General features: G+C 38.2%; 1 protein-coding gene across 1 annotated transcript; it reads left to right on the forward strand.

The window, feature by feature from the left end:
• Positions 1-158: 158 nt before the first annotated feature.
• On the forward strand, positions 159-20,558 carry OMA1 (OMA1 zinc metallopeptidase). Its single transcript, XM_082054134.1, has 9 exons — positions 159-379; positions 1,718-2,246; positions 2,968-3,196; positions 4,268-4,441; positions 4,545-4,652; positions 6,254-6,382; positions 9,770-9,844; positions 11,641-11,790; positions 19,064-20,558. The coding sequence occupies exons 2-9, from the start codon at positions 1,738-1,740 to the stop codon at positions 19,280-19,282; spliced, it is 1,593 nt and encodes a 530-aa protein (XP_081910260.1). The 5' UTR covers positions 159-379; positions 1,718-1,737; the 3' UTR covers positions 19,283-20,558.
• Positions 20,559-23,814: the final 3,256 nt, after the last annotated feature.

The following is a 23,814-nucleotide window of genomic DNA, read 5'->3' on the forward strand; positions in this document are numbered from 1 at the left end:
GCAACACCGTAGGTAAAGCCGGGGAAAGGCAACACAGCAGAAAGCACAGCGGCAGCACGCTCTGAAGGGAACCCCTGCCCGCCTCGCACCACAACCGAGGCCGCTCTGGCTGTCACAAAATGGCGGCTCCGGCCGCCTCGGCCGCTCCGCGCAGCTCGCGCGCTGGGGCTCGAGCTGGGGGGCGGGGCCTCCGCAACGGCCGCTCTGAGGGGGCGCGAGGGCCGGCAGCGCCTGAGGTACGGGGCGCGGGGCCCAGAGCCGGGGCTGCCGCTGGGGCGGCGCCGGGCCCGTCCCGTCCCGCCACCTGCCTCCCGCCCCGGTATCGACGGTGTCACCGCGTCGGCCAGGTCCGACCCCTCCTCCTCCGCCTCCCGCGGCGGTGAGTAGGGGAGTCCGCTGGAGGAGGCCTTTCCCGGGGCAGATCGCAGGGACGTCCAGCTGTGACGGCGGACGCACCTCCCCTCTTTCCCCGTAACACCCTGCCCACCCCCCTACCCCCCGCCTCGGGAGCGATACGTCTCCCTTTCCCTCCCTTCCCCCGCCTCATGTCTGCCCATATCACGATAGTCGCGGCAGCCGCGGGCAGCACCCGGGGCGGTTCGGGGTCCGGCTGTTGCCTGAGCGGGGGGGCGGGGGAGGCGGAGGCCGAGGCCGCCGTTAGAGCCAGCGGGTGCAGCGGCCGCGGCCGGGCCTCTCAGGCGGCGGTGGCCCGGCCCGGCCCGTTTTCGCCCATGTATAAGAGGTCACCGGCTGCGGGAGACTTGGTTTGGCCGCGTTGAGTCGTTTTGCTTCTAGGCCGGGTTCAGCAGACCAGCACCCTGCGTTCCAGAACGAAGTATTAGCAAAGTAATACATCCTGGTTTTCCTCAGTATGTAGGAAAAAATCACCTTGCCAATATAATAGGCTCAGGCAGGATCTCTCAGCAAAGCGTATTTTATTAAAAATTTTGCAGGGCTGGGCGCTCTACGTAAAGGTCGGCACACGGACTACGGCAAAAAGTCCCTGCTTGTATCCTCCCCAAAACCCAGATGCAGATTCCCTGCTCTGTTCCCCATTGGTTGGTACTGCAGGGTTTACAGACTACCGACGCCTGCCTCAGTTTACCTGTCTCATTCATCTAATTCTAACAACTCCCTCCCCTTATTGATTTATTTAAAATATGGATTCCTGGCTCTTTGGCTACCCTTCCGCCTAGATTAATTTTTTAAATACAGTAATCAGTTTGCATTCTGGGATTAGTTTGGAGAGACTTTGTTTTACATTAAGGATTCATAGTCTGATCTCTCTCAGTCCTTCCCCCACGCTGGGGTCAGGCGCCAGGCCCCAGTTTTGTAAAAACAACATTCCACCCCCAATGGCTCCTTAAAGGTACATATGAGTGTCAGATGTTGCAAGGAGCCCAGCACAGAGGGGTCACGTTGCACACGTCTTCCACAGGGACACCTGTAGTCATTCTGATCTGGCAGTAATAAAAGCGAAAGAAAAAAAAATCAGACTGTTTTATTCTCAGTGATATACGACATTGATCTTTTCACAGTCAATAGCAGATTGGTACCTTGAAACTGCAACAGGATACAGTTGTAACGGACATTTTTTGTGCAGTGCAACTGCTGGCAAACTAACACAGGGTGTCTGTTCAGATTAAATGAAGTAATGTTTCAGAGTTTTGTGTTTGGGTGTTTTTCTTAATATCTCTCTGCTATTTTTTTGTTTTAGGGTAACCAACCAAAGAAGTTATGAATATCATCTGTGGCCTGAAGTTGCTGGGCAGGAACTGTATTTTCTTTCATTTGTCTTCTTTAATGAAGCAGGGAAAATGCAATAATCTCTCTAGGCTTTATGCTGCATATTGCCGAACTCAAGTCATTTGTACACGAGATAGATGCCAACGGCTGGACTGGAGAGGAAATACTAGAAACTGTTTTTTGACTGGAAGCCCTGAGCACTACAGAAACTTCCTCAATAAAGGACAGAAGTGTCTTTTGAATTTTTCAAATACAGAAGTTTACAAGAATGCAGAGCACAGTTGGGGAAGGTTTTGCTTCCAGTCTTCTTGGCCATTGGGGGAGAAGACCACATCCCTCCAGATCGGTTCTGTAGAGCAACTTCCACATGGTTGTTCTGCTTGGAACATTCAGATCATCAGGTCTTTTCATGCATCACCATCCTTTCAGGCTGCACCAGTGCCTCTTTTCTGGATTATTGTTAAGCCAGCTCAGAAATTATTTGCTATCATTCTCGGCAGGTAAAATACTATCTTACTTCCTCTCTCAGTGTAGAATCATAGAATGTTCTGAGTTGGAAGGGACCCACAAAGATCATCAAGTCCAACTCCCGTCCCTGCACAGGACAACTCCACAGTTCATACCACGTGTCTGAGTGCATTGTCCAGTCTCTTCTTGAACACTGTCAGGCTTGGGGCCATGACACCTCCTTGAGGAGCCTGTTCCAGTGCTCCAGCACTCTCTGGGTGAAGAATTTTTTCCTGATGTCCAACCTAAACCTCCCCTGGCCCATCTTCCTGCCATTCCCTCAGGTTCTGTCATTGGTCACTAAAGAGAAGAGTTCAGCACCTGCCCTAAGACCCTGTCATGCCAAGATGTGTGCATGAGTTTGGAGAATGGTAGATGTATTTGTAGTGTTTTCATTTTATTATCTCTGCAAAATTTGTAGGACTGAGGTATTGACTGAGAGTTTGCTCAACTAGAAGTTGTTTCCATTTTCAGAGGTGTTAGATGCATCTTTTGCCTTTCTCATTCTCACCTACACATGGTAGAGGGAGGGAAACCAAGACACTGAGGGACATTCTTCCTTCTGCTGCACGAGGGAAGAAATGGAGGGGAGAAGGTGCCAGTTAGACTATAACCTTCCATAAGCTCTTCCATGAGGTGGGAGTACAGCAAGCGCACACACGAACAAACCCTGTTTTAACCATGTCCTAAGCTGACACTATTTATATCTTACAGGAGCATAAGAAATTGGTGGAAGGCACTTCCTCCTAATAAACAGGAACTTTTTAAAGAAAGCGCAAGAAAAAATAAATGGAAGATACTGCTGGGTGTCAGTAGCTTAGGAGTCTTATTTGTCATGTTTTATTTTACTCACTTGGAGGAGACACCCATCACTGGGCGTGCTCGACTGTTGGTGTTTGGAAAAGAGCATTTTAAAGAACTGTCACAGATGGAATACGATATGGTAAGATTTTAAAGAAAAATTCAAAATACTGTAAAACTGTTAATGCTCTTTTTTTTTCTTTTTCTTTTTTTTTTTTTTTTTTTGGTAGCAATGAAGTAGTCCAATTAATGAGATGGGCAAACAAACCTTGTGGTGTCCTTGATAAGTTTTGAACTTCAGGCTCAGAACCCTGCAGAGCAGCCCCATCAGTTACCCCCCACTCTTGTCCCTGTCCTTTTTAGGAGTTCCATTTCTGTTAGAAAACCTTTCAGGGGCACATGATAGTTAGAGAGCACATTACAAGTATGTAGCAAACATTTCTAACTGTATTATTGTAATATAACAAGAAATACAGAAATCTGGTGGAAGCAATAAAAGCATAGATAATAGGTATATGCTGAGATCTGTCCCATTTTCTGTGCTGATTCAAGCATTTTTTGACACTTGTTTAAGGTCCTCTCTCCTAAGCTGTCGCTTTGTAAGGTAATACTCTACCTGCATTCAATTCTGTTTCTTTTTTTTTTTTTTTTTAATTGGATCAGCTCATTTTTCTTTAAGTGCTTTATGTTAAACTGTCCGTTGCACTGTAACTTTGAGTTCTGTGACTTTCTTCTAAGCCAGTGAAACTTTACAACCCCTGTGAAAATGTCACTGTATTCCTGTCTGACAGATGTGAGTTAAGAACAGAACAGAAGAAATACAAGGGTACATTAAAATTACCTTTTATATAAATATGTCTGCCTTACAAATTGCAAGAGAAATACACGGATAAATTATAAATTCAGATGGTTATTCAGGAAAGTATAGAAAGGTTTGCCAAATTGTGGTGCCAAGCTTAACTGTACTAGGAAGATGCCGGATACAGGAGGCTTTAGGACAAAGTTTTACTACCCTATTTTTGATCTGTGGTTGGTTTACTTCCTTTTAAGTTTATTAATCATTAACTTGTGGGTCTGAAAGCCTGAACTCTTAATATATTTGCTTTGTCTATGTATTAAAACTTAGATTTAACCAACTTGTGTGTAGCCACTAAATCTGTAACTGACTGTGTATTTGTTCCGCATGACCATCAATGAATTTTTTTTTTTTCAGTGGATGGAGAAATTCGAAAGTAAAATGTTACCTGAGACAGATGCACGTTATCAGGTCGTGGAGAGAGTTGTTGGTCATTTATCTGAAAGCAATAAGGACATCCCACAGGTCTCGATGCTCAAGTGGCTTATCCATGTGGTAGATGAACCAGATGTAAATGCTTTTGTGCTTCCAGTAAGTTGAGCCCAATATAAAAATTCTTAGTAGTCTTGAAAGTAGTAGTCTTCTAGTTAAGTAGTAGTCTTCTACTTAATTTTCATCCTTCTTTTGTTTACAGAATGGTCAAGTGTTTGTTTTTACCGGATTGCTAAATGCCGTTTCTGATATTCATCAGCTGTCTTTCATTTTGGGACATGAAATAGCTCATGCTGTGCTGGAACATGCAGTAAGTATTTAAAGAAAGCTGTCTAAAATTCCGAAATTAATTCTAATTACTTTAATTAAGGTTTTTCTTGTCACTACCAACCAAAGTTTCAGTGTGACTATTTCTAGTTAATGAAAAATGGAATTTGAAATGAGAGTGTTCTGATACAGTATATCCTCATTACTCATGTAATATTCAATAACTGTCAGAAGTCCTGTAATAGCCAGTGTTAGCACAACGTCTGCCAGTGCCTTGTTCAGAGCTGTATGGATGGATTATGGCTCACTGTTGACAGTCATTTCAAACTTGGTCTGGAGGTGCCTTTCCTTCTACACCACAGACATAAGGAACTAGAGGTACTCAGCAACTTGGTTTATTACTCCATCACTTCTTAGTGGAAGTGGATATACTTTAATAAATTATTTAAAAATATATGATATTTTTCTTACAGTAGCACACGCTTTTAGAACGCCAAACTCCAGAATGTCTGGAGCTTCATTCTGCATTGACAGGTGACTTCAATTTTTCCCTATCCTGACATAAATGTGTTGAAATGGGTATTTCTTTGCCATTTGAACAGAATGGATGTAATAGTTTTGTTGTGTTTTGGAGGTAAAACTATGAAAAAAGAGGATGGCATAGAAATGTGGCTCATAATCTTATAGATTGGCACGATTTGCTGGAAGGCGCTGCTTTGTTTTTAAATCGGTTTCTTTCTGTGCTTGTTATTTTAGAAAATTGTATTTATTAGCTATCCATCAGTTTAAGAAGACATACTGAGAAGCTTATAAATGTAAAGATCCTGCTCAAATTGCAAAACTAATCTGGAAATGAGTAAATGCATTTTAAAGGCAGTGGAAATACAGGAGAATTTCTGCATCTTGTATGATTTTGGATGACAAGCAGTTGACATCATAATTGCTTGGGCTCAGTTGAGCCAACTAACTTGTTAAACATCTAAAAAGATATTTCTAATAATAAAGAGAACTTACCTTGTTTGTATGGAGCCTGTGTCACCCCACTGGCATAGATAAAAGTATTGGATAATCCAGCTTTTAAGTGCTCAGGTCAGTTTGTTGCATATGTCAAACAGAGTTGTAAAAACCAGAAGAATTTCAGTTTCTTTCTTCAGGATCTCGCAGTTTCTGAAATTAAAGGACTGCAACAGAAAATAATAAATATATTATGCCTAGTGTCCCCTTATCCCGTTAGTATTCCTGTTGAAATGATGTCTATCTCTTCTCAAGTTAATGTAAAGAACAGACTTCTAGATCTTTTTCTAGATTTTTCCTTCCAACTGAGGTGTTTCTTGGCCTTTGTACTGAAGAACACTGACTGCGCACTCGCATCATGTTATCTCCAGCTGTTAAACTCAATTTGGGAGAGACCCAAAATGTATTTATTCCAGCTGTATTTATGCAGTTGGTGTGGATTCTAGACCGAAAGTACCTTGTATCCAACTGGATTTTTTTTGGTGCAAGAAGGGGAGCTTGTGTTTGCCCTGTTTCTGTGGCTGCTCAGAAAAAAATGTAGCTGTTTTATACAATGTTTTCAAATTCTATTATGTTAAAAAAAAAATGCCTGACAGCGAGGAATGAAAATGGGACCATTTCTTTTTGCAGGCAGAGAAAGCCAGCCTGGTTCACTTCTTGGATTTTCTATCACTTATCTTTCTCACCATGATCTGGGCCATCTGTCCTCGTGATAGTTTGGCAGTTGTTGGCCAGTGGATTCAGGGCAAGTTGCAGGAGGTAAGACTGACATTCTGGATTATCCTTCTGGAGTTCCATGGCAAAACATTTTTAATCTTGGGGAGGCGGAACCACTAAATAGTATGTTTGAGGAAAACGGCAAGAGGAGAAATATTATATGGAAAAGTTAATATTTGAGTATGTTTTTGAATGAAAAATGTTTTTATAAATCTGCATCTGTTTTAGCTGATGCAAATTCTCATTTGTCATCTTGAAGAACCTTAGGTCTTCCTAAATGATTTGATTTAGCTGAACAGGCTCTGAGTACCTGCTTGCCAATTAAGTCAGATGATTTTCTTTTTGAAATTTAGCTCATCCTTTAAAGTTGTATATATTGAAATGACATGTTTTAATTTTGAGTAATTGTTGAATTGTTTCTAAACAAAATAAAATATATGGAATTCTTTAAATACATTGTTAGTGGTAAGAGTGGATTCCAACATAAGAAAATTGAGAGTCTAAACACTCTTTTAAAGTATAAACCAGGCTATAATAAAACTTACTGAAATAATCTTTTCAGACAGCATATATTCCAATAAAGGAAATTCAGAGGCTTTGTGGTGCCATTTTTCTTCAGCAGTCTAATTTACTTTCTGCATCTTGACAGTTATTGATCCATTTCTTTTTAAAACATGTGTCTTTTTAAAAGAAATTTTGCTTGCATTGTAAAACTCGATTCTGCATTTAAGTGAAAGAGCTCTCTGGTTTCCTCAGTTTCTCTTGATACTTTTCCCGAGATTTCCCCTGGTTCCTCAAAAACATAAAATTAAACATAACCAATCTGGTTTTGTAGTTCTTATGCTAATGAGTAGATGTGTGGATTCTGAACATAAATTATCTCTAAAGAGCTTGGATATTTGTACAAGTAGCTAAGAAGCCAGTACGTTGATGAATGCTAGCCAGCATTTTGAAGAGCTGAATTTGGAAAAAGCAAAGTGTGAATCAATCCTGAGACGGCTCATAGTTTAGACAGCAAGATTTAACTCCCTGTCAGGATCTTTTCTCCTCCTGCAAGCTAACTGCAACTGATGTTTTGGCATCGGGGACTAGAGTTGTGCTTTAGATTGGAAATGGAATCTGGGTTTAAGCTCATAGTCCGCTGTTGGTATAGGACAGATATGTTGCATATGAGATACTGTACAGTAATGTGCTGGTTTAAAACTGATAAAACTTGTTTTCAGTAACATTATACATATCCATGGGTGATACAGAATAAATGACTAGTACTGGCAAAGCTTTCATCCCATATACAAAAGATGCTGGGTAGAAATCTTTGTTTCTGTTAGTCACCCAGGGGTGCAATGCCTGCTCGTTTCCTCCATTTAATGTTTGCCTATTGCGCTTACCTGAAAATTAACCTTTCTGCGTGTTTTCTCAGGATGTTTCTTCCATAACTCTGTTTTACTTTTTAAAGTTTTAACGTCCCACTCTATGAAAGGTTTGTTTAAGCCACATTGCAGTACTTGCTTCTATTTCAGTATTTGTTTTTCTTTTCCGTCCTCAGAGGCTTAACTTTTTTACTTACTAGCTATTTTTTATTTGTTATTACTGACTGTAAGTAGTTACCAGTGACTCTTGGTTGGCATTTTGGCATGTTAGCTTCAGTTCTGCTTTTTTCTCCAAAGCCAATGGCTTTGCTTGCCTTAAGAAATTGTTAAGTTCTCTTATGGGATTTGTTCATGGTTGTTCTTTAGTCGTGTTTTTCTGAACTGAAACATATTGGCTTCGGTTTTATAGTAGCAGTTATTTTATGTGGGAACTAAAGCCTAAAAATTATTCTTGGAACAGCAGAAAGCGTGACTCTGAGTTCTGCCTGTGTCCTGCACACTAGTACGTACAGTTACAGTACTTCATATTCTTTTTCTTGTCCGCCTTACACCATCAGGTTTGTTTTTCGTGTGGAAACTGGTGGTTTTGGATAGTCGAATTACCTGGAACTACCTTTTCTTTAACATACACAGACAGGTCTGATAATTTATTTGAAAAATCAAATCTGTCGTCTTTATTCTGTCCAATTTCTGACAAGGATTTTAGATCAGAGTTTGAAGATCTAATTTTTAATTCCAGCACATTCACAAATATTCACAGCCATATTCTTTTGGCAGTATTGGGGTAGATATACAAGCAAGTAGTCATATCCTTGTGCTTAACCATAAATGCAAATAAAACTAAGGGCTAATAGTTTAAATACTGACGTTTTTATTACCATCTTCTTGCTGTCCCATATCTCTCTTTCTAGATGGTCTGCTAAGACATATGCATTCAGACCATTAATTTCCTAGTCCTTAAACTTCTCCAAATTGTTTTTTGAGATGGATGCTACTTCTGCTGCCTCTGTTCCAGTTAGTGCTTTGGGTAGTCTTGTTGACTTCCCAGTTTCATTTCCCTGTTCAATAAATGTTTAATAACTAAACTGATAGTTTATCTGGCTAACTGGGAAATGGTGTGTCAGGAATATATGACAGACTAGCCAGGGATATTTTTATTATTTAGTGAAAATATGCAATAGACCCAGACCACTTGTTAAGGCAATAGAAAAAATATATTCCACTTCAAATAATGACTTTATCTTCAGAGAATTACAAAAATATATTTATAATTTAAATGTTTAAGGTCTGTAAGGAATTTAGAAAGTGACCTTGTCTAAGTTTACTTACAAACTAGTATATTTGGCTTGAAAAAGCCTCTAGAGGTTTCTTTTTTTCTTCAGTAGCCTCGTTAACCTTTCAAATCCCCATTCTTCAATTGATATTTCCTAATTGAAACCCAGAGCAGAATGTTGTGCCATGTTCCTTATTTCTGTAGGAGACGGCTGTTTTAACAAGTCCTGATTTGCATTTACTATACCCTGATTTACTAGGGCAGGGCTTCCCAAATCTACATGAATTACATACGATGAAAGGTGGTATTTATGACTAAATAACTGTTTGAGAAAACTACCACTGTCGCTTAGTGTGTATTAATACAGTCTCATGCCCTAGAAAAAAGGGAGAGGAGTTGCCCAGGTTGACGTCTTCTATTTTGATTTCTGAAGGGCAATTTGCACCTTGTGTTGGGGGATAATAATGACAAAGGAGTAATTACTGCATGAAGTGAAAAAAATCTAGTTTAAAGTTGGCATTGACCCTTCGGTTGCTGTGAGACTGGTTGATGAGAGAGGCCATGAAAATATGTATAATTTGAATTAATTTCCACTGAATACAGGATCAATGAACTACTTACAATGGAATTAAATATTACATTAAGAAAATTAATACTGATCAGATGTGATGTGAACATGGTAAATAAACACTATTTCTTACAAGAAGGTTAGAAAAATAGCTACAGTGCTCTAGCTTTGTACATGTTCAAAGCCAAGAAATAGAGTTTGGATGTCCTTCTTTGCAGTTTATGTTTGACAGACCGTATAGCAGAACATTGGAGGCTGAAGCTGATAAAGTGGGACTTCAGTTCGCAGCAAAGGTAACTACAAGTTGTTTGCTAAGTCATCAATTTACCTGACATTTTTCAGTTCCCATTATAATCAGAGGGAGTTTCACATCACATACAGAGATAGACTGTGTGTGGGAGGGTTCCAAATTTGTAAAGGTACATAGATTAGTGAAATAATGGGAAATAAAAGAGTTTGTAGGGAAAGACAAAGTCATTCTGGCTAAATTGTTTGTAATAAAATTGAAGTGTAAAGTTGTGCCTCAATGACTGCACAGTATGCTTTCTGTGTGGCTTATTACTATTAGAAGAAAAAGCTACATATTTATAGAGAGGACAATGCCAAACAGTAAGCATGTAAAGATACAAATTGCCTTTTAGATTTTTGTGTTTCATGCAGTTTCCATCTATTGTGTGTTCTGAGGAATGCTTTCCTATGTTGTACTGCACTTAAAATATTCTAATCTGTAACATCTATTTTTGTAACAATAGAGTAAAATTTAAGAACTTCTTGATATTGTGATTATATTTTCTGTGTTTACTGATAAATACAAAGTATGTCCATACTTTTCTGATATTTAAAGATTTAATCTATATACAGCAATAAAGAAATGCAGCTTTGCTAAAGTAAGGCAAAATTTCATCAGAAACTACACATTGTTTGGGTTTTTTTAGTCACTTTTTTCTTTTTGGTCCCTGTGGATTTTAATTCTAAATTAAAGAAACCAAAATAACTCTTCCGTTTCTAGCTAAGGGCAATAGAGCTAGATAACTGTTCAATAACTATGAGAGCAGCACCACCTAGTGTTAATATTTCAAAAGGAAAATTTCCTTTATTTAATATTTCTTCAAGGAAGAGTTTTTAAAATTAACTTTGATTCTGGGATTGAAACTGCATTTGTAGTTTAAAGTCATCTAAGGGAATAATACAAACCATTAAAAAAGTATAATTATTGTGTGTACTCACTGCTTTGTAAGACCTAAGATGTAGGGCCATACCAGAAATAAAAAGCAAAGTGGTATCTTGCCATTTCTCTGCTTCTGCAGATAAGCACTTCTGTCTTTCTGAGGGACAAAAAAAAATAGTTTCCTTGCCTTCTGAGAATTTGTCTCTCTTAAATAAATGAAAATTAATGTAAGAAAACTTGTTCTTTTTTCCCCCCTCCACCTAAATGCAAATATAAAGGAGGCTGTTGTTCATATACAAATGCCATTAAAGTTAGTATTCCATGACTTTCCATTGTTAAATATATACTTCTGTGGAGAGGGGTAGGAGAGTCCTACTTCTGCAGAATTTGCTATTTTAACATGCTGTGGATTACAAAGATGACCCTTGAAAAAGGCAGTGTAATCACTTGCAGTTCACTTTTAGAGATATTTGAGTATGTATCATTATCCCTTTATATTTTTCATGCTAAACTTCTTCCTCTAAATTTGCCTAAATCTGTGGAGATGATTAATTTGTTATTCTGCAGTACCTGTGTCTAGCAAATAGATTAAGCAGCTGAGTTTTTTAAAGAACAATTACATGCCAGAAACTGTGAATCTGTTTTCCTCCTGAGTTGTCTAATTCAGATATAAGGATTTTAAGATTGGTGGAGTTACATAGGTGTTAGAAGGAATAAATCCAGTGATGATCAGGATGAGGTTTTTTTACTGTATTAGATATTTTAGAACATATTTTTTCCTGTCAGATATGAGGGATGACCACCTAAAGAGGCCTTTAAATTTAAAAATTAAAGATGTCTTTTGTAATTTCTTATACATTAGAATGTGTGTTGTATTACTTAAGAAGTCTAGTGCTGTATGCGTTTCCTTTCTCTTTCCAGGCTTGTGTGGATGTAAGAGCAAGCAGCGTATTTTGGCAACAGATGGAATTAGCAGAAACCATTCAAGGGCAGCCCAAGTTACCAGAGTGGCTCTCCACACACCCTTCTCACGAAAATAGAGCTGAGCACTTAGACCGGCTTATCCCAGAGGTAAGCAGAGTCCAGAGAAGTGTCTTTTTCTTTTAGGAAGGTTGCCAGAATTAGTTTGGTATTGATTCACAAGCTACTTTGGTATTGATTTACAATCTACTCTTTTAGCATTGTACTTATCTTTCTCTTTACCCTTCCATAAAATTTCCGTTACAAAGTTCTCAACCTTAAATGTTCTATTAAATGAGGAAAATTTAAGATAGCACAGGTAAAATGTAATTATGTTGTTTTATGTGTTTGTTTCTGGTTGAAGTGTAGTATTTTTGCTTTTGAATGGCCTCCCTAGTGTAGATGTGACAGTGTCACAGGTCTCATCCATTCTTTTCTCTTTTTTTGTCACTTTGGAAGCCGGTTTTTAAGTAGGATCCCTAAACTGTCTCAACTTCTCTTGCTTTGATAGCTCGCTCTGAGCTTTCAAATCGAGAACGCCCCAGCCTGTCCTGTCTCTCTCACTGATGTGTGATTGAATACACCTCCATTATCTGCGCCTCAAAAGAAGGTCAGATCCCCTGTAGAAGATTTCCTAATAGCCCTACTTATGATAGGTCTCTCTAGATTTTGCAGCCTGCTTTTTTCTTCACATCTCTGTTCTGTCACATTAGGGAGCAGATTTTACCCCGCGCCAAGGAAATTGAGCTAATTCACACAGTTGCCCATGAATCTTCAGTCGTTTCTCTGTTCTTTCAGAATTCCTCTCAGAGGAATGCCAAGTGGGTACCCACTTGGGGATTCTCCTAATTTGCTGTGCTACTCCCTGGTAGAACAGAGAACTGTTCCAAGTTTAGTAATCTGAGTTTTTTTTACTGTTTCTTTAGATGGTGGGGTTTTTAACTACAGCAAAATAGTATGGATTGGTTTTTGCCTATTTTTTCTTTTTGAAAGATAGTGCTAAAGCACTTCATAACAGCACTGCTTTTCAGCAAGCTAAGCTGTGTTTGGAAATTCCCTTTCTTATAACCACTGGTACTTTCTTCTTTTTTTTTTTTTTTTCTTTTAAAAGCTTTCAGTCACTTTAAGTCTTTCTCAATTCCAAACTGTAAAGACAGCTGAGGATTTATTGGCAGAGGGAGCACTAAAATGTTGAGGTGTTTGCTGATTTCAAAGGAGGAAAAAAGATTTTCATGAATCCTTTGATGAGAATGAATGTGGTGAATATTCTAAACAATGGCATAAATCAAAATCGACATTAGGGGTAGGAGAGTGGAGACTGGTTAGACTGAATGTTTTAAATTAATATACACAAATTCTGTACTTTGCAAAGACAGGTTGTGAGACTATTGATGGATTTTCTAACACTTTGGAGCAGCTGAATGGAAAACTATACTTGTTGCGGAGCCTTAATTTTAGTTAGATTGAGCATAAAGAGTTCAGGATCCTTTATTTTCATACAGTTACTGACTGGCTTATAAAGTGGTAATGAAATAAATTACTGCTTATGTTCTACCCCCAGACTGAGCAAATCAGTTAAATAACTGAGCAATTGTATAGAACTGGCAGTTACGTTATTTGTCTTATATCTTCTAGTTTAGCAGGCAGAGCAACCTTCATGTTTTTATAGCCATTCTCACCTCCAAGAGCGGTGGAGGTTAGGAAGTTTTCTTTCAAAAGATAGTTGAGTGGGAGGTGTTTTCATTTGCCTTTTACCTTAAACATTCTTTGGACTAAGATGAGAAAGCTGGGGCCGAAGGCTTCCTGTTTTTAACAGTCACTAGATAAGTGAGGTTGATAGTACCAAAGTGGAATAAACATGAAAGAAGGTATGTAGAGGTGTTGTTGGAGGCTTCTTGTCTGAAGCCATGGAATCCCAGCGCTTGGTTGTTGTTCAGTATCAGTGCCTTTTTGTTTCATTGTTCACATACTTAAAGCCTTTTGGAACAGTATATTTACCATATATTAATGGCCATTAGACATTCAGAGCCCATGGAGTGAAGTCAAGTTTTGAAAAGGGCCTTTTTATCTCTCTAGTACCTCTCTGAAGAAACTGTACCTCTTAGACTCAGTATCAAATCCATCGTGAGCAAGAAACAAGGGCTTAAATCCTAAAAATAACCCCTCTGCTGGATTTTGCCTTTGTACTTGACTCAGTAGACTGGTTTATATTAAAGATAATGATACAAATATTGTTGTGTTTCATATGCTGATGGTTTTCAAGCTGAAGTGGTTTTCAGGACAATGTAGTATCTATTATAAGACAAACTACTATAGCTGGGGGAAATAGAGATAAGATTTTTGAGTTCTCAGGCCACATGGATGTTTCTCTGCAGACTTCTAAGCAAGTTCACAATAAGATGTGAACATATAAAGTGAGAATTTTCCTTCAGGTAATGAAATGGCATGTCTCAATAAGGTGACTTAACAGTGTCAGGAAATGTAAATTAAAGCAGGAATATTACAGGGATTATTTTTTCACATAATTAAAACTCATTTGATTTGCTCCCTGTCTTTTAAAGATCTTGCATCTGGTTTTCTGAACCAGTTTGAAGCTACAGCCAAGCTGAGGAATTAGTTAATAAGGGACCTATAAGCAGTTACAAGGTGGTGCTGTCCTGCAAAGGAAATAAAATTAAAAATATTTACCATGGTTTTTAAAGGATTTTCCCTTCAGACTGGGAGAGATTTGAATTGTAAATTAGGAAAACAGAATATACTGTTAAATAAGAAACTGAAATTTCATAGAATTCCTCCATGGAAGGTGGTGAGATGCTTGATGAAGACCTATGCATTTTCTTTTCAGAAAAATAAATCTTAAAATAACTTTGTAGTAGCAGGAAGGATACTTAGCATTGTCCTGGAGAGAAAAAGTTTGGAAGTGTAGTGCCAGAGAGAAGTCATATGATCTTCTTGTTCACCTCTGAACCTTTTATTTTAATGTTCTCTGACTTGCTACAGTTTTTCTACCTTTTCCTAATATGCTGTTCAAATAGAGCACTCTATGTCAGCTGAAGCCTCAGCTATACTGAATAAAGCAGAAGGTTATCTACTGAGCTCTGCCTGTGACACAAAAATTCATCTTGATGTGACATTTGCTTTTTTGGCATCATGTTGTTGGCTCAGATTCCGTTTTTGATTCACTGTAATTCCTATTTCCCACACTCTCTTGTGGAAATGCCATGTTGAGAACATTTAAAGAGTAATACTAAGTTGGGATATGTCACCTCTACTACTTCTCTTTCATTTGCTAGATCAATTAACTTGTCAAATAAAAATTACTTTGACAAGACCTGTTCTTGTCAAATCCACATTTACTGTTTATTATTTTTATTATTGCTTGGGTAGTTATTGCTTATTCCTCAGTCTGCTGCCTTTTAGATGAAGATACATTTATTTCACTTACTTTTCAAAAATAGGTTGCTGTATTTGTCCTTTGCTTATGATTTGAAGATTATTTCAGATAGTTCTAGTACTAGAGTGTATTAATTAAGCCCTATCAATGTGAAAACGGAAAATAAGAATAAAAAATACTGAGTTGTGTTTCTAACCTTGTTGTAAAGTTGTTAAATATTATGTCACAGTTTTTCTTTTCTGCGCCAACAGAAGTAGTGGAAGATTTGAAGTATTAACATTATATATAAGTTGCTTTTCTTCTCTATCAAGTAACAAAGCTACCCATTCTATTAATCATCTTTTTACTACTACTTCATTTGTAGAACCTGTTGTCTTCCCTATGCCTGCTAATTGTAATTCATTTTGCAACTCAGCATTTCTGTTTTGTTTTTTTCCCCTCCATGCTTGCACTATTTCTTAGTTTTTGTCAGAATTGCAAGGTCAGAGCCTAAGTTAGCCCTGCCAGGTAATCGCAGGTTGGACACAAGCGACTCTAACCCTTAGCCTGGTTTGTGGACAAGAGAATGTGACTTTTATACTGAGAGAGCTGACATCCTGGGAGGTGGGATCCACTCCAAAGGACTGCAGGGGGTCAAGATGCTGCAGTTAGCCTGAAGGATTAAGACTGCGACCTAAAAATTGCTTGTTTCTATGTTCATCTCTGCTGGTTGGTTTTATATGAAAGCATTAGGCTGAGGCTGTCCTCCCTAGTTCTTACTCCTTTCCCCCTTCCAGCACATTGCAGTCACCTCCTGCAATTGTATCGGTAGGAAAAACAGCTTTGCCTTTGTTATTATACTTACAAGCAGTATTTTTGATATCTTATTTGAGATCTTCTGAACCAGTAAGTATGCAGGTGGTCTTTGTTCTGAACAGCAGTACTTCTCTCTTAAGGTTAACCTGAAAAGAACGGCGTTAAAGTACTCCCAGGTGAATCTACGTACTCACTCTAGCTAGTTAACCGTGTCTCAGTTCTATCCATCTTTACTGAGAATACTCTTCAGTATAAGCAGTCAATGAGACATGTTTTTACTATACTATCAATGCTTTTACTTGTCCTATTACCCAAATTGTCAAAATCCAGTTTACTTGAGCAATATTAAATTACCAGATTGGAAGTTGGGAGGTGATTTTGGAAGTACAGTATGGCTGATCATGTTGGGCTGGCTTATCTTGCAGGAAAAATTGAATGGTAAGCTCACCAGCCTGTTACTGGCACTTCAATGATGTTAGAGAGCTACCGGCACAAAACAAAATAACACCACGGAAAGAGCACTTTGTGACTAGGGCTGATTGTTACATGTCACAAACATAAGTACAAAGGCCACTCTCATTGGAGTGTGTGGCCATAGTTGTCTTTAACAGTGAGATGACATGTCAGCTTAATTTCCATTCTTGTTGCTGTAGTCTTTTTAATGGTGTATGAGTTGATGGTGGTGTATAAAAGCATTCTACCCCCTTGGACAGCTTTACCTCTAGCAAGAGCACAAAGTCATCCACAGGGTAAAAATGTTAACTCTGAATTATTGTTTTGTACCTTTTTTGTAAATTCCAAAATACTCCAGTATCTTAGGTAAGTGAAACCATGGAAATAGGCCAGGCATGAAAACCAGAGATGTAAAATTGCTAAATTAGTTTAAAAGAGGATTACGTTGCCTTTTCCAGGATACAGCCTAAATCTTTATATTTCCATTTGCCTTGAATAATGCTGCTTGACATTAATGCAGTCTTGCAGCAGCTTATGTTCTGGAAGAGAACAAGACAAAACTCTTGGTTTGTCATAAATGTCGGTTTAGAAATTAATTGGTCACTGAAGCAGAAGAGTGTTCAGCAGAACAGCTGCATTTGGTGACTACATGGACAATCATGCTGTAAAAAAAACAAACACCGTAACAAAAACCCAAACAAACAAAACCAAGCAAACAAACAAAACCCACAAAATAAACAAAACCACAGACAAGCAAAAAACCCCACGAATACTGAAAGCTTTATTCATATTTTTTAAAAGTTGGACAAGAGAAATATTTGCATGTCTAATCCAGACTTGTGTATTCAGTAATTTGAATGTTATATTTCAGCAAGAAAGAGTGGAGAAACTCTTGCTACATTCCTGGAATGGACCTTTTTCCAAAACCTGTTGTTAAATTTAAATTCTTCTCATTTCTAGGCATTTGCAGCAAACTCTTTATCAGTTCACTATAGAAAAGTTAGGAGAAATATGTTTTAATACCTCCTTGTATAAAGAAATGTGTTAAGAAACTCTGCTTTTCTCTTAAAATCTGCTGTAGTAAGGTGTTCCCAGTGTCTCCTGTGAAACAATACCAGATTGTTTCAAAATGATGGGCAAATTCTTAGGCATAGGCATACTGAAATATTTGATTTGCTATTTCAGCCAAATGTAGTATATATAAAGCAGATTACAATTTCTGGACTGGTTTTTAAGTGCAGTGGTAGGAGTGATATGAAAACTGTGTTGCTTTCTTCTTCCTGTTTAATCCATCTTGAAAAAATGAATCAACCCACACGGTCCACCAACAATCCCAACTGGACCAGTCACCAGCTGGTCAGGAGGCACCCGGCTACAGTGCAGGACATGTGTGGCCGTTACTTTTCAGGAATCCAGGGTTATGATGAGGTCTGGGACAAAATAAACATTTGAACTGAATGTTAATCTGCCCATAGTTTTATGCTAATTGAGGTCAAGATACAGATAATATTGTGTAAATGTGACAGTACCACAGTGACCATTGATTAATGCTGAATATCAGGCTAGTTTTTGACTTGATATTTTCTTGGTGTTTCATTTTGCAATCTTGAAAAAATAGTTCTCAGTGAAGGTGTAGAACCCCCTGAAATTCTACATATAATATTTTGCTATATGATAATAGGAACTTTTATTGATTAATTTAAATGGATCTTTTAGGAAAATCCATGGATACTAGATCTGTGTACAGCCACTTGCAAAGTACTGCATTGGACTTAGTTGTGTGGTATCTATTGTTAGCTCTAAAACGATCTGCCTGTTTTCACGAACTAATTAAAGTATGTTCAGCTTTGTTAAAATGAACACCAATTTAAGCATCCTTTAAAACAGCTAAATTCATTCTGGTTTGTATTAGTTTCTCCACTGTGCCTTTGAGAAATGAAATTGTTGTTCCTTTCAGATCGCCCACAAGGCAGAATGGTCAGGGGGGGCATGTCTGCCCTGTGGGATTTTAATTCCCTGGGAAATTCTTTGGCTTCTTTGTGCCTCAGTGGCACTTATTCAATGACCAGGAGAAATTTAAAGTTCGGTATCCTACTACTAATCTTTTTATCCAGATAATTTTCTACCTTGGTTTCTCAGAGCACTGGGAAGCTCTGTAATCAAATGCTTCTTGGAGATGAGATCACTTGTGTAACTGGACCTTAACTATACTGATCAACCATCTGGATCTCTGTGCCAAACAGTGAAATGTCCATTATGTTATTGGAGATTTTTTCCCTGCTTTTTTGAGTCAGACATCTATATATAATTACTTCAATATAGAATATGTCGGATGAATTAAATTATTCACAGCCCTTTTTATCTTGATGCAGTCATTTTCATTTACATGTGAATGCAAATTAAAAGCTAAAAGGTACCAATGTGAACAAGAATCACATAAAATAGTTGAAGAACTTCCTATTCATTTATGCTGTACCTTTTAGAGTATCCATTCTTCGAGAGACTGAAAAAATTTTTTTCATTTTTCATTTTTCCCATTGTTTTACCATATTGCTGCATTTCTTCTCAGGAATTCTTGTTTTCTATTGAAAAGTTGTTCAGCAACAGCTCAGACTCAGTACTATACTCACTAAGCTTTATGTGCAAATGCAGACCTTACTGGAAAGTGAAATCACTGACTGAAACCTTTTATTTGTTTTTCTTATTCAAATGGGCTTCACTTGTTTTCTTATGTATTCACAGGCTCTTAAAATAAGAGAGAGCTGCAATTGCCCATCTCTTTCTGGACCAGATCCTCGCCTCATTTTCAGACTTAACATGCAACATCTCCTGGAATCATCTAAAGATCGAGCAACTCAAAATTCTACAAAACGAGATCTCTCAAAACCAAAACTGGATTTTCCTCACACTCAAAAAGCGGAAGATATGCCAGTAACTTTTGCAGCTAAACCTACAAACTAGTGATAATAATTTTCACTTTCTGTGAAACTTGTGGTCCCTGAAGGTCTATCTTATAACACAAATTTGTCTTTGAACCATAAAGAAGACATGGCCACTCATATTCTATGTTTCTTTTATATGATCTCTCATTCAAAGCAATAAGGAACTGTGTCTACACTAGAAGAGCAGCAATGTTAAGCAGAAAGTTTCTTATTCATCAAGAGTTATTAAAATAAATCACTTCTCAGGGGAAACATAATCTCATACAATCCAGTCACACTGTAATTTTCAGCTTTATCAGGCTCACCTTGATCAGAGGACGGATGAGCCAGAAGCATCCCTAAAGCACAGGAAAAAAGTACAATTTTCATCGCTTAAGTTGTCTGGTTTATCTTGCTGGAATTTGGGTTAGATCTGTTCAGCTTCATTTAAGAAATAATGAGGAGAGCTTACCGCCTGTTCCACGTATAGTATGGTTAAAAATATTAAGTGTAGATGCAGTAATAGCTGATGGGCTAGATACACCCCACTTAATTAGGTGGATTTACTGCTGGGATTTTTCTTCTTTCTAAGCCATTTTAGAATAAGGATTCATTCAACATTTTTCTTCAAAGTGACCTGAGTGGGTTACACAAAGTTGAATTTAAAAAAAAAGGAGCTAAATAATTTTCAAGCGAGTCGTTCTTCTGAAGAAAACACTGTATAAGACCCACCGTTGGTAGGACTAGAATGTTTCACAAGGATGGCTGTTGGCTTTTTAAAATAGACCAGGGTGCCTCATCAGAGGGTAGCAACATTTCATTTGGGTATATCCGTTTGGATAGAATGTGGAAATATATCATGTAGTAGACAAATACAAAAACGTTTCTTGACTACACAGCTTTTGCAGCTGTACCTTATCCTAAAAGATTACTTTTCCTCAGGAAACTGGCGTCTGATGCTTAGCATCCCCCCAACCTCCCTACGCGACAGATTTTATACTGTAAAGACCAATATGCCCAGTAGAAGTAAAGCTCTGCCTTTTGTGCTGGACTGCCCAGTATAGCCAGCATGTTAATCTTTATTTGTATCTGTTTGAGTTAACCCTGCTTTGCAGTTGATGAAAATATTGACATGTTGATCTTCCAGAAGGACACAGAAAGAGGCAGCAGTGAATGAAAATAAAAAAGGGAAATCCCATTCCTTTATCTGTTAAGCAGTACATTACTTTTTTTTTTGCTGCTGGTGTTAAAACAAAAATCTGTTTCATGTATGGTAGGATTTTACATGAAGAGGACATTAAAAATATTTTACAGTGCACTGTATTTTGAAACATTTTTATATATGGAGAGGGGCAAACGTATAATTTCTTCAATTAAAGCAGAATTCAAGCTTTTAAAAAGGAAAAAAAATAACCTATTCAGTGCTGTTAGTGAACATAGTTGGAAAAAGAGATTATGAAACAAATAATTCCTTGACGGACTTCATTCGATGAACCAGGGTCCTTTGAGAAACACCAACAACTATCAAACTTGTCTTTACTCAGAGGTAAGTTGATGTATCTGCAATGTTGATGATTCTAGGTCTGATCATATAGGTCTAGATTGGCTGCATATTGTAAGCTGGTTTTAAATCTCTACTCACTACTCCTGGCAAGAGGCAGAAGGTCCAGCCTGACCATTATTCATCCATCCATTCTTATTCCTAGTGACAGGAGTTTTTCTAACAGACGTTCAGCGATGTGTTGAAGCATTTGGACATTGTCACCTGAAGGTAAACAGAAAAATACACCATTTAGATTTCCCTGCGGACATCGTAGTTTATACTGCAACACCCAGACCCCAGCAGGGCCGCCTCTGTCTTGCTCCAGTGTCAAAGCTTGTTTTGTTACCCAGGGCTCCCGCTTGACATGCAGCGTGATGCTTGTGTCTGTTAGGACTAAGGAGAACATAGAATGGGTTTTATAACATTCAAGATGAAGTATGAAACTACGCAAGTTTCAGATTTCTACTGCCTGTTTTAAGTGGCTTAAATACTGCAGTGCAATGCTAGAAATACAATTTTTATTTTTTCCAATTTGTACATACATGGTCTTGTAACCATGATCATGGTGATGTGAGAGAGAAGGTTTCAAGGGAGAGGTGGTAACTTACACGGGAATGACAAAGGGCTTAAGTACTTTTTCCATCTGTACTGATGTAACATCTCTCTCCTTAAAAGCCTTACATATGCATATACACACGTGTATATGTGTGTATATATACAAAGAACATGCACAAACACAAGAGTTAGGCCTCTACACTAAAAAACTTTAAAGTCCAAAATGGGACGTTGAAAATTTCCGTTTTTACATCTAGAATTATCCCTAATATTTTTCTCAAGTGCTTTGGGTGGGTTTCCTTCGTTCTGCTTCTCTTGACTGTCCAACACTGCAAATGCCTTGTGCTCATCTGCCTCTTGGAAGGCACTTTTTTCTTACATTGTTACTGAATACATTACATCTGGCTAGATTTTTAAAGTATTTTTTTCTTTCTTGAACAGAAGAATTAAAGAAATGTTGCTTTCCAAAGGTTTAGCAAGTCATAGTAAAAATAGCACTTTTAAAATGAAATAACATATAATAATTTCAAGTTGTGCGTGCATATAATGATGTATTATTATGTATAATTAATCTATAAAAACTCTAATAATACAATTTTTAAAATATATCCCTTAGGAAATACTATGATTGCAAGCTTTTTGTTGCGGAAACTTTCACTGTAGATAGCATTTGTGTAACTTAGTATGTCTGTCACAGGAAAATTATATTGAGAAGTGTTGTTGAAGGGATTCAGTTCTTGAAAGGCGCGTGTTGTGCGAGGGGGAGAATGGTGGCTGAAGTGGAAAAAGGTAAGAGATGGATAAAAATGCATCTGCATTTTAACCACCAATACTGTATGTTGTACTTCACAGCTTCCCAATGAAGGACTAAATATATCGTACAAATTTCACTTTAATCTCATAATGCATTCACTGCTGTGGGAGTGTTGAGAGATTTGAGAAGCAGGGGACATTCATTCAAGGCAGTCCTGGAATAAAAATGGCTCATTATAACTTTGGGGTTGTCATGCTTACTCTTTATTTTGTTTTGGTTTCTTAACACAGAAGTGCCAGGTAGGCAAAGCAAACAGCGGTTAAAATGCTCTTTGTTCTTGAATTCCGTTTGTAGTCAATAAAAGAGAACAATCCTGCAAGCTTGATGCTTTTTTTCATATCTTGTGTAGGCTGCCACAGGGGTTTTTTTTTCAGTGTGGTGTTTGTATCACAATACTCCTGGTTGAAAATTATTTTCTATATAGTAGTCTGTTTTAAGCTATTTCACTGCCATCAAAATTCTCTGTGCTGAAAATCCGTGTTGTTTTCCCAGATCTTGGGAGCATTTGAAGGGGATGATCACAAAGTGTGGTTGGTAGTAGAGGCAGCATGACAAGACTTCCCTGTCAGCAATACGCTGCGGCTTCTTTATGTTTCCAATCCATATTGCAGAGCAGGGTTTAGTCACCCCTAGTAAGGACTGATATTAATAATTTGCATTTCCAGATACCTTGAAGTACCTCATAAATAATGAACTTTTTCTGCAGTACCTCCATAGGTGGACTTTGTAACAGTTTTATTTGAGATAGTGAAGCTTGGTAGCACAGTGATTTTAGCAAAGCTTCAGAGAAGATCAGTGGAAAAACTCTGGGGTTGAACTTTGGCGTTGGGAATCATTCGTTAGCTTCCCACGGCACATTGGGTAATGTCTGCATGTCTGAAACCAGACACTGCAGAGCACATGCAAGTGATAAGTTTTGGGTGATTGTTACATTTATAGTTTTTCACATTTTGATGTGTTTCTTCAGAGGTTGGATGTACCTCTATGCATACTTGACTAAGATACCTATTTGTTCTTGATGTAGTTATTTCTTAACTACTTTCTTGTATGTGCAAGCTGGTTATTGTTTGTTTACTGTCCGTCATCACTAAGGAGCTGATGCCTAAATCTGTTGACACGGTGGTTATTTAATCTCAGAAATAGTTTAATCTCAAATTTGTGATTCTACCACAGAATCAGGGTTTGTTTTGTATTTATGGTCATAAATGCTGCATAAAAATTGGCTACAATTCTTCCTTTCTCGTGGCCCCACTCCAGCTTTTTCTTATGCTGCATGCGTCTCTGCTAGAAGTAGCAAGAGTTGCAGGGAGAGGAATTAGGATAAGCAGAATGTGCTCTTAAATAAGTGAAGTAAAAGATGGACTTGGATGTTCTGCCAGTGATAACTTTATTGGTGGGGCTGGCGATTGTTGGCAGATGTGTAAAGAGAGCTGGGTGTCTCTGCTGTCCCTTGTTGCTGCCTACACGAATTGCAGGCATCCAGTAAATGTGCTGTTTGATCTCCTGGAGCCAGAGGCTACGTGCCAAAGCCAGGCCAAGCTCATTCCTGCCTGCCTTCTTGTGGCTGTGCTGCTTAAAGGCTGCTTTTCTTGGTACAAACCAGGGGCTCCTACCCTGCTTTATGAATGGATGCAGAGAATTGTTATCTCCAGTACATAAA

Source organism: Streptopelia decaocto, assembly GCF_964273445.1.
Source record: "Streptopelia decaocto genome assembly, chromosome: 5".
NCBI classification, from domain to species: Eukaryota; Metazoa; Chordata; class Aves; order Columbiformes; family Columbidae; genus Streptopelia; species Streptopelia decaocto.